The sequence below is a fragment of the Nanorana parkeri genome, unplaced genomic scaffold, assembly GCF_000935625.1.
Source record: "Nanorana parkeri isolate BGI_ZX_2015 unplaced genomic scaffold, ASM93562v1 scaffold847, whole genome shotgun sequence".
Taxonomy (NCBI): Eukaryota; Metazoa; Chordata; class Amphibia; order Anura; family Dicroglossidae; genus Nanorana; species Nanorana parkeri.
The window spans coordinates 623,985-639,034 of NW_017307115.1; the positions used below are offsets into that span (position 1 = coordinate 623,985).

General features: G+C 53.3%; 1 protein-coding gene across 1 annotated transcript in view; it reads left to right on the forward strand.

The window, feature by feature from the left end:
- FBLN2 (fibulin 2) overlaps window positions 1-15,050 on the forward strand; it is a 28,458-nt gene that overhangs the window by 9,451 nt on the left and 3,957 nt on the right. Inside the window, exons 3-8 of the mRNA XM_018565439.1 lie at window positions 8,316-8,445; window positions 9,389-9,575; window positions 10,179-10,313; window positions 10,680-10,823; window positions 14,125-14,253; window positions 14,923-15,048. Of these exons, the coding sequence (XP_018420941.1) occupies window positions 8,316-8,445; window positions 9,389-9,575; window positions 10,179-10,313; window positions 10,680-10,823; window positions 14,125-14,253; window positions 14,923-15,048 (851 nt within the window). The remainder of the gene's footprint in view (window positions 1-8,315; window positions 8,446-9,388; window positions 9,576-10,178; window positions 10,314-10,679; window positions 10,824-14,124; window positions 14,254-14,922; window positions 15,049-15,050) is intronic.

The window sequence follows — 15,050 nt, forward strand, 5'->3', positions numbered from 1 at the left end:
CCCTTCAGTCTTCTATCTGACCTCCGTCCTTCCCTTCAGTCTCATATCTGACCTCCGTCCTCCCCTTCAGTCTTCTATCTGACCTCCGTCCTCCCCTTCAGTCTTCTATCTGATCTCCGTCCTTGCCATGCAGATAGCATCCTGGCCAGGATTTGAACCAACAATCCCAATGCTGGAAGGCAGAAGTGCTGACCACTGCACCGTTACAGTAGAAAAGTTAAAGGAGAACTATGAGGTCAGTGTTTTCCCCATAGTTCTCCTTAGGATCACAGGAGGACACAAACTAGCGTCCTCCCGTCACCCAAAGCTCACTCGCGGTATACTGAGATCGCCGCAGCCAGGACGGATCGCGACATTACAGTCGAGATCCACCCAGCTGCGTGAGTGACAGCTGTGTCCGCCCCTCCCACGTCCGTTCCTCCATTCAGCGCTGGAGGATCGGACAGGGAAGGGGGGAATTTAATGGAGCGCAATGCAGAACGCATTCACATCTGAGCGTTTAGATGCCTTTTAAAGGAGAACTATGAGGGGGGGGAGGGGGGTGCTTTTCACTCATCCTGATCGTTCCAGCCGACCTGTGACAATGAGACTGTCACAGGTCGGCTCAGTAGATCGGGAGGTGAGAGAACACATACCGGCGCTCGCTCACTTCTCTATCCTGTCGCGGCTCTCTGCCATGACAGGGGAGGGGATGGATTCCCCCCTCCCTGCTCCGATCCGCCAGTGCTGACTGGCGGAACGGACGGGGGAGGGGGCGGGTACAGCTGGCTCTGCCTCTAGATAGGCGGAGCCAGCTGTCACTCACGTCGGGATCCGCTCCAGGTGCGGCGTCTCAGTATATAGGGAGCTGTAGCTCCCTATATACTGAGCTTAGGGTGACGGGAGGACGCTAGTTTGTGTACTACCGTTACCCTGAGGAGAACTATGGGGAAAAACACTGACCCCATAGTTCTCCTTTAAAATACATTTAAACCTGAACTCCGGGAATACAGGGGCGAAATACACAGTGGCGTCACTGGGGGGTGCGACCCGTACCCAGACGACGCCATTGTAGCGGTGACACCATAATGACTGACAGTCATTTTGGTGTCACCCCCCCTCTGAAAAGTCAGGCACGCGGTCATGGACTGAGAGCCCGACAGCTGCAGGAGAGAGAGGAGGGGACCCGGCGGCATACCTCATCCCCTCCTCTCTCTGCCGGTGTCCACCACCAAGATGGCCGCCGGCAGGTAACAGTGTGTGACGTCATAACGTGCGTGCGCGATGACCTTGCACGTGCATAATGGCGCAATGGCGTAACGGCGTCACCCGATACCCGCTCCGGGTGACACCCCACCTTGGCACGCTCCTGGAAATACATACACGGGAGCTGTGTTAACCTGCCAGAGGATTTGTATTTTTATCCATCCGGTCCTGAGAGTCACGCAGCTCTGCCGCACAGCACAGCCATCTCTGGCAGGAGGGGGAGACCTGATTTTTCTCTCCTGCAGTTCACTAACATGTGCAGGTCTTGTCCCTCCGCCAGCCCGGGATTGGGCAATAAAGAAGAAGCAGCAGACTGATGAGCTCTTCTCTCTGTCACCTTTCTCTTTCCTCCTATTAGCATGCCCCTTGCTAGCACACGGGCACGGCCGCACAGTGCTGCTTCTCCCTGTCCTAGTCTGAGCTCTGCTGTACAGGGGATGGATCGCAAGTCCAGTTTAGGAAATGACACGTAATGACGTATTAATAAATACAGAGCCGCCGCCATTTTAGTCTCTGGCAGAAGTTCGTCTTCACGTATTAGAATGGATTTCATGGCCGGGGTGACGGGTGTTTTCACTTCGATGCGTCGGTGTCCAGCGTCCGCAGTTATTTCTACGCCCGCCGCTCGCTCCCTCAGATATTCATCGGAGACTCTGCGCAGATGTTTCTGTGTTTCATTCCGCAGACAGTTTATCACAGAAAGAATTTACTGCGCGTTTCCGACGGCCAATCGTTCATCGTCCGCGGAGCTCTCGTTCCACGCTACGGCGGGATCTCTTATAAACAAATCCTTTACGCTCTGGGCTGGAATTCCGATCCGAAGCCGTCGCCGGATTTTTTTTTTACGAGCTCCAACGCGAGGAATGGAAAAGAGAAAATTCAAGCTAGAAAGTTTCCACAACTCTCCAGCTGATCTGATTTCCTCCTGCGCTGCGGCGGAGCGGCGTGGAAGCGAGGGCTCCCTGCGCTCAATGAACGCTCCACGCCCTGCGAACGTGTAACAGAGGCCCTTTGTCTGAGAAGCGGCGTTTACAACCCCCATCGGCGCACGTAAGAGCGTCGAAAGCGAAACGCTTCCTGACGAAGTCTCAGCGCGGCGTCTGTTTCCAATGACACAGATTTAAAAGAATAACATTTGTAGCAATAAAAAGGAAACATCTCCGGAGCGGAATCTTCTGTGCCGCGTCTGATGTGTACAATATGGAGACTGGAAGGATAAAAGGAACAACGGAAGGATGCTGGTTTTGGGGGGGTCCAGTATGAGACCCGAATGGTCCTCCGTGGTCCCTCGGGGGGATGGGCAGATCCAGCATTGAGATGATAAAAAGTCCTGGCGACCGTTATCACTAAGGGGGTTATTCACAAAGCTGGCCGAAGGATCAGCTGTAGCTTCGGCCGATCCTTCGGCTCGCTGCGGTTGCGGGAGCCCTTCTCTTCAGTCGGACCGAAGGGCCGCTGTACGGGCTTATTCACTATAACCCGTACAGCTACCGAGGGAGGCTGAGCGGCAGAGCCGAGCCGAACTAACACCCGAAGCGGGGCCTAAGGCTGGCCGAACGCCTCACAAATGACAGCTGGGCGGAGCCAGCCATGATCTCACAGCTGGCTCCGCCCCAGTTGTAATGACAGATCAGCGTCCGCAAATGACCCGGGGACGCTGAACTATCATTAAACAACGATAACTGGGCGGAGCCGGCCTGTGGCATCAAAGCCGGCTCCGCCCAGTTGTTATTAATTGGCCCGGGACCTGCTAGAAGACTCTGGCAGGTGGCGGCCAATGAAAATCTTCAACAAGAGTACTTGTCAGTCATTTTGGTGTCACCCCCTGCAATGGTGTCACCCGGGTGCGGGCCGCACCCAACCTGTGTCGCCACTGCCCGACAGCATGCCTAATCCTGCCCGGATGAACGTCCCCTCCTCTCTTTGCCGACGTCCTTCACCAAGATGGCCACCAGCAGTTAAGTGCGCGTGATGTCATTAGACCCACGTGTAATGATGACACATGCGTGATGAGGTCCCAGAGGGTGACACCCGTAATAAGGACGCCTCTGCTCGCATAGCCAGTGCAAGGGAGTCTCAGCATCCGAGATAATCGCACGTGCTGCGGCGGAAAAAGAAAAGTATCAAGTTTCGGAGGCCTGGTATAAGGGAAGAGAGCACTACCTGTGGCAAATTAGGGATAGACGGCCCCGTGGCGGTACCAGGGCCGGTGCTAGGATTTTAGTCCAGGTGGGCAAGGTGCAATTTTGCGCCCCTCCCCCCCCCCCCGGCGCGCCGTACGGCGCCCGCCTTACTTGCCTTGCGCTAGCGCCGGGCCTGGGCGGTACTGGTATATATCAAATGTTTGCAATAAGGAGCCTTAGGCAGCTCTAGTAGTTGTGCAGCACGGTACCCATAAGTCTGGATGATGTATTCTTGTGCGCTTGTGTCTCCTGTTCTCAAATTGCAATAAGGAAGGAATCTACGGGGGCTGATTTATAACTCCTCCACCCAGCCAATCGCACGGCATTCCCAACACTAAATAGAGCCAATGAGCATTGGAAACTCCCGTGCTCCTCGGCTCCATCTAGTGGCAGGATGGCATATGCCCACCATATGGCTGGATGGAAGATTGATAAACTGGTCCCCAGGTGTCAGCGCCCCATAGCAAACCACCCTGACCCGTAAATTGACAGTACGGACACTGAAGCCTGCATGTGCGGATCTGCACACGGGGGACATGTGGTGTCTCCATGCATGATCTGCGTTTATAGTGCTCAGATGTGGGAGGAGCAAGAGGAAAACAATAAGAACTTTGCATTAGATGAGCTATTCAAAAAAACATTTATAAACTTTGGTCCGCACCTGTAGAATTCTTTATTGAACGCTCAATTCTTCTTCTGCGCATTCCTGCGTCTCTGCGTCCTGCGCGGCCGAATTTGGGTTCACATATTTTGCCGATTACGCTGCCGGTTGTAGAATGTGACATTGAACACGGACTCGTTTGTTCCCTATGTTGTCCTGCCGGAGGATTGATCTCTCCCTCGGGGCCGCAGCGGAGTTCTACCTCACAGCTGATTCACCGCGAACAGTTCAATGAGATGCAGATGTTGTCGTGGAGGTTCCAGACAATCATAATTATGAATAGGAAGTCCTGACAGAGACGAATGGAGGAGGAGAGGCACGAGCTACAGGGAGGCCAGATAAGGAAGAAGAAAGGAGGAGATGATATTTACCTGGAAGATGAGGAGGAAGAGGAAACAAGTCTTCCTTCCTGGATAGAGAGAGGAAGGAGAAGAGTCCTCCATCAGAGCAGAGTACACAGATCAGCAATAACATTCTGACCACCCGCCTAATACTGAGTAGGTCCACCTTGACGCATGGACTCCTCTGGGCCTCTGAAGGCGTGCTGCGGTATCTGGATGTCCCCCCCTAATATTGAGTAGGTCCCCCTTTTCCTGACCCATACAGGCATGGACTCCAAAGATCTCTGAAGGTGTGCTGTTGTATCTTGATGACCCCCCCCTAATATTGAGTAGGTCCCCCTTTTCCTGACCTGTCCAGACATGGACTCCACTAGACCTCTGAAGGTGTGCTGTGGTATCTTGATGACCCCCCCTCCTAATATTGAGTAGATCCCCTTTTCCTGACCTGGCCAGGCATGGACCCCACTAGACCTCTGAAGGTGTGCTGTGGTATCTGGCACCGAGCCGTCAGTAGCAGATCCTTTAAGTCCTGTAAGTTGTGAGGTGATCGGCCTCCATGGATCGGACTTGTTCTTCCAGCACATCCCACAGATGATCGATTGGACTGAGATCTGGAGAATTTGGAGGCGGAGTCATCACCTTAAACCCGTTGTTGTGTTCCTCAAACCATTCTTCACCCATGTGTGCAGCATGGCTGGGCTCATTATCCTGCTGAGAGAGGTCACTGCCATCAGGGAATACCGTCTCCATGAAGGGGGGGACTTGGTCAGCAACAATGTTTAGGTCGGTGGTCCGTGTCACAGTGACATCCACATGAATGGCCGGACCCGAAGTCTCCCAGCAGAACATTGCCCAAAGCATCACACGGCCTCCACCGGCTTGTCTTCTTCCCATAGTGCATCCGGGTGCCATCTCTACCATGTAAGTGACACACACACACACCGAGCCATCCACATGATTCATCAGACCGGGCCACCTTCTTCCATCGCTCCGTGGTCCAGTTCCGATGCTCATGTGCCTATTGTAGGTCCCTTTTGTCGGTGGACACGGGTCAGCATGGGCACCCAACTTATAGGCCTACCTAATGGAAGGATTACCACACTGGAATCCTGGCATGAACTGGTCTGATAAAAATGGTACTCTGGTTCCCCCTCTAACCCCACCCCCAATAAGTACCCCACCCATCGTCTGTGCCTCGGCCATGTCTGTTACTAAGGTGGAACGTCTGGATTTTGGAGCTTTTCTTCGCCATAAAAGACTTGTATAAGAATCCTTCAGAAGGGGCCGGAGCAGCCCCAGAGAACGCAGCAGTGGAGGGTGTGGCGATGAGTTCATCACTCTGGGAACTCTTCAGACGGATCGGAAGTTCCCATATTCCACGGAGGAACAAGCCAAACTTCTGTCTAATTGCAACGTGAGACTTCCACTGACGGGAGCCAAGACCTCATCACCGCGCTCTGATATCATCCGCCAGATCGTGACAGGAGCCCATACAGATGTGCCGGAACCGCGTGATTCCCGCCTGGCAAGGCTAAGGTGTTAAAGGGGCATTCCGAAAGGAGGCGCGATGAGGCACATTCGCCGCCCAAGGTTACCGATGCACGCACATTTTGTACAATCTCCATCTCCTCATTTCTATATTATTTATTATTTAATACTTTCCTCGGTTTTTACTTTGCTCTGTCTTCCGGAACCTGCTCACTTTAGCTATATATATATAGGGGGGGGGGGGGGTTCCTGCGGTAATGGGAGGAGTGGAGGAGCCAGGCCAGCACAGACAGTAATTAGACACTCCCAGAAGCTGAGGGGGCTATGATGTACAAGAAAGGCAGGCAGGACCGTCCCTACCTTATTCGCTGCCTGCGGTGGCCAGGAGAAGGGGGACGGCAGCGGCCAGCCAAGATGTCAGCCAAGTAGGGGGGGTTTTCTGGGGCCGGGGCCGGATTTCCCATGAGGCCAACCAAGGCCGGGTCTTGGGGCAGCAGGGAGTAGGGGGGCAGCAGGGAGTAGAGGGGCAGCAGGAGTGTGGAATTCCTATCTCCCAGCTCCCGGACAAGCAGTTTCCGGGCGCCGGGCGCGTAGTTGTTTTCTACATTTGTCCCGGCTTTGGGCAAGCAGAGATAAATGTAAAGCGGGGAAGCCGCGCTTGTTTTGTACAAGTGATCTCAGCGTTGTCAACCTCCTGCACTAGTCACATTGTAAGTCAATTAAACATTATTTCTATAAAGGAAAAAGTGAGAATTGAAAATGTCGAGTTCTTCTTTTTGTTGCAGTTTTTATTCTGGTGACAGGTCCTCTTTATTGAACATGTAACTGGATGAACATTAAACTTTCCGTCCTCCTATTAAATCACACGTCGCCCCCTCGCTGACCCCGTCTCCCGGAGCACGGCGGCGAGCCGCGAAGGAATCATGGCAGAAATATTCGTGTAACAAAATGAAAACAACGTTTCCAGCCAGAAGGGATCATTTTATTATTTGCAGAAGATTGACCGCTTGGTAAAACCCGCTGACAGCTCGCCGCGGTCCGAGGTGCAGAAAACATGGCGGTCGGCGGTCCGCGGAGACGGCGATGTGAAGCCTCTCTTTCGGATTGCGTGTCAAATAAAAGACCTAAAAAAACCCGCCACTGGCGGCCTCGGCGGCGACGTCATCGGGAGGTTTTGGCGAGGGGAGGAGGTGAATGGCGGCGTTACAAAGTCTCCGTCTGTTTGTCTTGGACGCCACCGAGATTCACGCACGTGAAGAGATGAGCTCAGCGTGCCGCTCAGACCTCCTCCCGTCTTCAGAGTCGGACGACCGACAACACAAATTTCGCAACTTTATTTACAAAGTCCCTCGACCTGGAACGGCGCGTCGGAATGCGGCGTACGCGGCAAAAATCGGTGAAACTTGGGACCTAAATGTATCACAATGTCAACAGTCTAAAAACGAACCCAATCCAGTTACTATGTAATGCACAAGACTCAAAACTTCCGTTACCTCCCCTGACTGAGCCAAATCCTCCTTCGTTTGTGTCTCACACGCTCCCCCCTCACAGACGCTGCAGCTCACAGAGGGAGGGGTTCAGCAACAGAGGCCATCTAGAAAGCAGTGGGCGGGACTAGGTGCTGATTGACAAGCTGCAGGCAGTGACACGGCTGATAACCACGCCCCCTCTGCAACATTTTCTCCTTCCACTTTAGTAAAAGCAGGCACAGCCTACACCAGGGTGACAACTCTGCTCTGAATTCATGAGCAGTGCAGCATTGTTGTCACCCCGACACAGGAAGCTGCATTAGGTGGACCTCACCGGCAGGATCATCAGGTATTTGTTGGAATAATACTGATTAGTAAATGTATCTATGAGAAAATATTTATCCAGAATACACAGAGGGGGTGCATTTGGGATACCTAAACTCGCGCCCCCCCCCCCCCGCGAGAAAAAAAAAACAAAGGGGGGAACTTATTTGTGGTTGCACCCTGTGCCAACGGCCACTCAGTGTCACCTGTGTTATTTCCTCAATTGTATCTAAAGTTGAAATGTTCGGGTTTTATTAGCATTGTATAGTGTAGGGAATGGTTAGCACCCCCCTTGGGTTATGTGTCTCCCCCCATTGGGGTTTTTCCCCGTACTTCCTGTTCCAGAGAAACAGCAGGAAGTGAACAGAAAAATCCTTTGAGCAGTTGTCCCCACTGTAAGAGATTTCTTGATAACTTCCTGTTCCAGTGACAACTGTAACTATTTAAATGTAAATCCCGGTGACACCTCTGGACTTGTGAAACTTTCAGAACATCACAGCGCGTAGCCGGCCAATCAGAGCCGCCGCCCGGCCGCGACACACGCCGGTCACGCGGCTGCGGATGAGCCCCGAGTTATAGGAATGTGTCTTCTCTTGTGTTGCAGGCTGGCACAGAGACAATGCTGCCTCTCCTACATCAAGGAGAACACGTGCATCGCCGGGATGATCGCCGCCAAGGAGGACGGACTCTGCCCAGCCGCGGAGAACGATCTGTGCGAGCGCTCACACTTCAAGGTACGTTTTATTCATTCATTTTACATGTTTTAAGAAAATAAATAAAGTTAGAAAAAAAGTACAAATTAACAAAAGTGCAGTAGAATGATTGACGTTTCCCGTTTGGTCTTCCGGTCTTTTGCCTTTTTCCCCCAAAGTCCGGCATTCCATCCCACATGTATATATCTTTCAGGACCCGTATATCTCTGGCTGAGCTCCAGCCTCCCCGTTCCTCTGACACCCCATTTCCCGGGCGGCACGCTGTTATATATAATGTATACACATGAGTCCGGAATGTTGTTGTTGGCTGACGGGTGTCATACTTTCCTCTCCGGATGATTTTTCAGGGTCACAGGGGGGTGATTATTCGGGTCACAGGGGGGTGATTATTCGGGTCACAGGGGGGTGATTATTCGGGTCACAGGGGGGTGATTTGTGTGGGAAATCCGCAAGGAACATTTTTTCTCTGCCCGTCCTGGAGGAAAACAAGTTAACCCCCTGCGAGCCTCCAATGGGAAAGTTGGAGCCCCGACGCGCTCCGCTGACCCGCAACAAGCTTTATTGGCACCAGACTAAGACAAACAGACATCCTCCACCCCCACCAGACAGGATTCCATCACTGACGCGCTTTAGCCACAATATAGGCTTCATCATGGGCTAGGGGACTAGGTCAAACATAGGGGACTAGGTCAAGCATAGGGCACTAGGCCAAGCGTAGGGCACTAGGCCAAGCGTAGGAGACTAGGCCAAGCGTAGTGGACTAGGTCAAGCGTAGGGGACTAGGTCAAGCGTAGGGGACTAGGTCAAGCGTAGGGGACTAGGTCAAGCGTAGGGGACTAGATCAAACAGACACCCCCCCCCCATCAGATGTGACATGTGTCCTTGACGCATTTCACCCATGATTTGGGCAAATAGTTGATGTCAGGTGATCTCACCTCCCCGCCTGCTGTGCTTTGTATTCCAGCTGTGCTGCGATTGCTGCTCCCTGGGACTGAAGATCAGGAAAGAGGGAGAATCCTGCGAGTCCAACCTGAACCTGGGCTACCCCTGTAACCACATGATGGTCCTGTGCTGCAACGGGGAGGAGCAACTCATCCCGCCAGACCTAATGATCCCGCCCAAAGCGGAGCCAACACCCGAGCCAGACAAGGGTGGGTACCGCGTGTGGGACCAGTGCTACCAGTGTTACCAGTGTGGGGCCAGTGTTACCAGTGATACCAGTGTTACCAGTGTGGGACCAGTGCTACCAGTGTTACCAGTGTGGGGCCAGTGTTACCAGTGATACCAGTGTTACCAGTGTGGGACCAGTGCTACCAGTGTTACCAGTGTGGGACCAGTGTTACCAGTGTGGGGCCAGTGTTACCAGTGATACCAGTGTTACCAGTGTGGGACCAGTGCTACCAGTGTGGGACCAGTGTTACCAGTGTCGGACCAGTGTTACCAGTGTCGGACCAGTGCTACCAATGTGGGACCAGTGCTACCAATGTGGGACCAGTGCTACCAATGTGGGACCAGTGTTTCCAGTGTGGGACCAGTGCTACCAGTGTTTCCAGTGTGGGACCAGCGCTACCAGTGTAGGACCAGCTCTACCAGTGTAGGACCAGCTCTACCAGTGTAGGACCAGCGCTAACAGTGTAGGACCAGCGCTACCAGTGTGGGACCAGTGTTACCGCTGAGGCCTCTGCCTCGGGGCCTTCGGGTTCTGGGGGGCAGACAATAATTATTGGACGATTTACAATGTATTTTATTCCCAGACGTCGATGAATGCGTTCTGAACACGCACACGTGCGCCACAAGCGAGCGCTGCGTCAACACGGTTGGATCGTTCGTATGTGTGCCGGAGGTGATGTGCCAGCCCGGGTTCCTGTTAGAAGAGGGCGTGTGCCAAGGTACCAGTCTGTGTGACTCGCCAGCCCCCAGTGGAGGGAAATTCCCTCTGACGTATCACCAGGAACACGCGTCCCCCTTATAAGATTTCCCCTCAATTCCTGGTCTGGTGACAGCTAAAAAAAAATTGGATTTCCCATTACATGGGAAATGGGTGATCATGGCCGATGGGAGGGGCCAGCAGGGGGGCGGTACAGAGCTTCCTGAAAACATCACAGCCCCCTGCCTCAGTACCGCTCGCAGATATAAGACTGAGGGGCAGCTCGGGATGTTTCTGTAGTCCGGCTCACGACTCAGAATATGATTTCCGGATTTCAATGTCAGAAAATGTTTTTGTAGATCTTTTTTTCTTTTTCTCTCCTCGTCAGATGTTAATGAATGTGCGGCGAGCCCCGCCCCCTGCAAGCCTGGCTTCGCTTGCGTCAACACCCTGGGATCCTACGTGTGCCAGAGAAAACACCTGAACTGCAACCGAGGATACCGACCCAACGAGAACGGGACGATGTGCATCGGTGAGGACCGAGAGTGCCCCGGGAGGAGATGTTTGTAGTTTTAGATTCGAGGCTTCCCCCACGAGGTGCCCCGGGAGGTGCAGATCCGGTCTGGGGGTCCGGGGGCACTGGGGAGGGATCATTGCTGCAATTTTGGCTTTGACTTAAAGGAACATCAACCTTAAAACCATCAATCTTCGTGTTGGAATACCAAACTTTGTCCCCGGTGTACCCGGCCTGGGTGGGGCAGCTTTTCTTAACCAAAGTTCCTCCAGAGAGGAATATGTGAGCAGAGGTGGAGCTCGCTTCCTACTCGATGAGGTGGGAGGAGTTCCTGTCCCAAAGTCACTCAGCAGGAACCATTACATTGATTGCCAATGTAAGTGGGCTCCTCTCCTACTGACCATGACTGGAAGTGGGCTCCTCTCCTACTGACCATGACTGAACGTAGGCTCCTCTCCTACTGACCATGACTGAATGAAGGCTCCTCCCCTACAGACCATGACTGGAAGTGGGCTCCTCTCCTACTGACCATGACTGAACGTAGGCTCCTCTCCTACTGACCATGACTGGAATTGGGCTCCTCTCCTACTGACCATGACTGAATGTAGGCTCCTCCCCTACAGATCATGACTGGAATTGGGCTCCTCTCCTACTGACCATGACTGAACGTAGGCTCCTCTCCTACTGACCATGACTGAACGTAGGCTCCTCTCCTACTGGCCATGACTGAACGTAGGCTCCTCTCCTACTGGCCATGACTGGATGTGGGCTCCTCTCCTACTGACCATGACTGAACGTACGCTCCTCTCCTACTGACCATGACTGAATCAAGGCTCCTCCCCTACAGACCATGACTGGAATTGGGCTCCTCTCCTACTGACCATGACTGAATGTAGGCTCCTCCCCTACAGATCATGACTGGAATTGGGCTCCTCTCCTACTGACCATGACTGAACGTAGGCTCCTCTCCTACTGACCATGACTGAACGTAGGCTCCTCTCCTACTGACCATGACTGGAAGTGGGCTCCTCTCCTACTGACCATGACTGAACGTAGGCTCCTCTCCTACTGACCATGACTGAACGTAGGCTCCTCTCCTACTGACCATGACTGGAAGTGGGCTCCTCTCCTACTGACCATGACTAAGCGTAGGCTCCTCTCCTACTGACCATGACTGAACGTAGGCTCCTCTCCTACTGACCATGACTGAACGTAGGCTCCTCTCCTACTGACCATGACTGGAAGTAGGCTCCTCTCCTACTGACCATGACTGAACGAAGGCTCCTCACCTACTGACCATGACTGAGCGTAGGCTCCTCTCCTACTGACCATGACTGAACGTAGGTTCCTCTCCTACTGACCATGACTGAACGTAGGCTCCTCTCCTACTGACCATGACTGAACGTAGGCTCCTCTCCTACTGACCATGACTGAACGTAGGCTCCTCTCCTACTGACCATGACTGAACGTAGGTTCCTCTCCTACTGACCATAACTGAACGAAGGCTCCTCACCTACTGACCATGACTGAGCGTAGGCTCCTCTCCTACTGACCATGACTGAGCGTAGGCTCCTCTCCTACTGACCATGACTGAGCGTAGGCTCCTCTCCTACTGACCATGACTGAGCGTAGGCTCCTCTCCTACTGACCATGACTGAGCGTAGGCTCCTCTCCTACTGACCATGACTGAGCGTAGGCTCCTCTCCTACTGACCATGACTGAGCGTAGGCTCCTCTCCTACTGACCATGACTGAGCGTAGGCTCCTCTCCTACTGACCATGACTGAGCGTAGGCTCCTCTCCTACTGACCATGACTGAGCGTAGGCTCCTCTCCTACTGACCATGACTGAGCGTAGGCTCCTCTCCTACTGACCATGACTGAGCGTAGGCTCCTCTCCTACTGACCATGACTGAGCGTAGGCTCCTCTCCTACTGACCATGACTGAGCGTAGGCTCCTCTCCTACTGACCATGACTGAGCGTAGGCTCCTCTCCTACTGACCATGACTGAGCGTAGGCTCCTCTCCTACTGACCATGACTGAGCGTAGGCTCCTCTCCTACTGACCATGACTGAGCGTAGGCTCCTCTCCTACTGACCATGACTGAGCGTAGGCTCCTCTCCTACTGACCATGACTGAGCGTAGGCTCCTCTCCTACTGACCATGACTGAGCGTAGGCTCCTCTCCTACTGACCATGACTGAGCGTAGGCTCCTCTCCTACTGACCATGACTGAGCGTAGGCTCCTCTCCTACTGACCATGACTGAGCGTAGGCTCCTCTCCTACTGACCATGACTGAGCGTAGGCTCCTCTCCTACTGACCATGACTGAGCGTAGGCTCCTCTCCTACTGACCATGACTGAGCGTAGGCTCCTCTCCTACTGACCATGACTGAGCGTAGGCTCCTCTCCTACTGACCATGACTGAGCGTAGGCTCCTCTCCTACTGACCATGACTGAGCGTAGGCTCCTCTCCTACTGACCATGACTGAGCGTAGGCTCCTCTCCTACTGACCATGACTGAGCGTAGGCTCCTCTCCTACTGACCATGACTGAGCGTAGGCTCCTCTCCTACTGACCATGACTGAGCGTAGGCTCCTCTCCTACTGACCATGACTGAGCGTAGGCTCCTCTCCTACTGACCATGACTGAGCGTAGGCTCCTCTCCTACTGACCATGACTGAGCGTAGGCTCCTCTCCTACTGACCATGACTGAGCGTAGGCTCCTCTCCTACTGACCATGACTGAGCGTAGGCTCCTCTCCTACTGACCATGACTGAGCGTAGGCTCCTCTCCTACTGACCATGACTGAGCGTAGGCTCCTCTCCTACTGACCATGACTGAACGTAGGCTCATCTCCTACTGACCATGACTGAACGTAGGCTCCTCTCCTACGGACCATGACTGGAAGTGGGCTCCTCTCCTACTGACCATGACTGAACGTAGGCTCCTCACCTACTGACCGTGACTGAACGTAGGCTCCTCTCCTACTGACCGTGACTGAACGTAGGCTCCTCTCCTACTGACCATGACTGAGCGTAGGCTCCTCTCCTACTGACCATGACTGAACGTAGGCTCATCTCCTACTGACCATGACTGAACGTAGGCTCCTACCCTACTGACCATGACTGGAAGTGGGAACTATTTACATGTCCAGTAGGAGGAGCTCTAGAAGAACTTTCTCTTGTTTATCAGGTTATTGCCTAATGTGGGCCCCGTGATGCACTCCCAGGTCTGTTGGGGTCCGTTGGGCATGTAGTTTCTGTGTAACCTCGCACTGGGTGTATATCTGGCCTGATCATTCATCATCCTTTGTTTCAGACTTTGACGAGTGCGGCGCCGGCACCCACAACTGCTCCGCCGAGCAGACCTGCACCAACCTCCCCGGATCACACCGCTGTGACTGTAAGGTGGGGTATCGCTACGACGCCTTCCGGAGGACGTGTATCGGTGAGCAGATATATATATTCATCAATAATCAATATCTGTCACCATGTTGGCTTAGACCAGGGGTAGCCAAACGGCGGCCCTCCATCTGTGTGGTGAAACTACAAATCCCACGATGCATCTCTCTCCGGGAGTCATGTCTGTGGCTGTGAGAATCTTGCAATGCCTCATGGGATTTGTAGTTCCACCACAGCTGGAGGGCCGCAGTCTGGCTACCGCTGGCTTAGAGGGTCCGTCGGTAGCGCTGTAACATAGCAGAAGCTGAAGTCCAGGGTTTCTGTCCCCCACCTGGAGCGATATCTGCATGGAGTCTGTATGTTTCCCCTCCCCTGGATTTCTTTCCATTCTCCAATTTTATCCCCAAATAAAAAAACAATCGGCAGAGGAGTTAAACTTGTTCTGCTTCAGTTGTCTTTGGAGGCTGTGGTGAGGCTGTAGCATTGTGAGCTCCTTTAGGGGTTAGGAGGAACATTGTCAGCTCCTCGGGGGCGGGGATTGACATGAGTTGTTTTGTTTTTTTTTGTCCTTTGGTTCGGGTGCTGTTGGCTTTCAGCTGCTGAAAGTAATTCTACAGGTCACACATGGTAAAGCTCCAGCTATCTTCTCAGCAGCGCATCCCGCGATGTATTTATTCCCGTATCTTGTTATTATTTCCTCTTTTGTCTTTATAAGATGTCAATGAATGTTGGACGTACCCGGGGCGCCTGTGCCACCACACCTGTGAGAACACTGTCGGCTCCTACCGCTGTTCTTGTTTTGCCGGATTCCGCTTGTCGCAGGACGGGAGACACTGTGAAGGT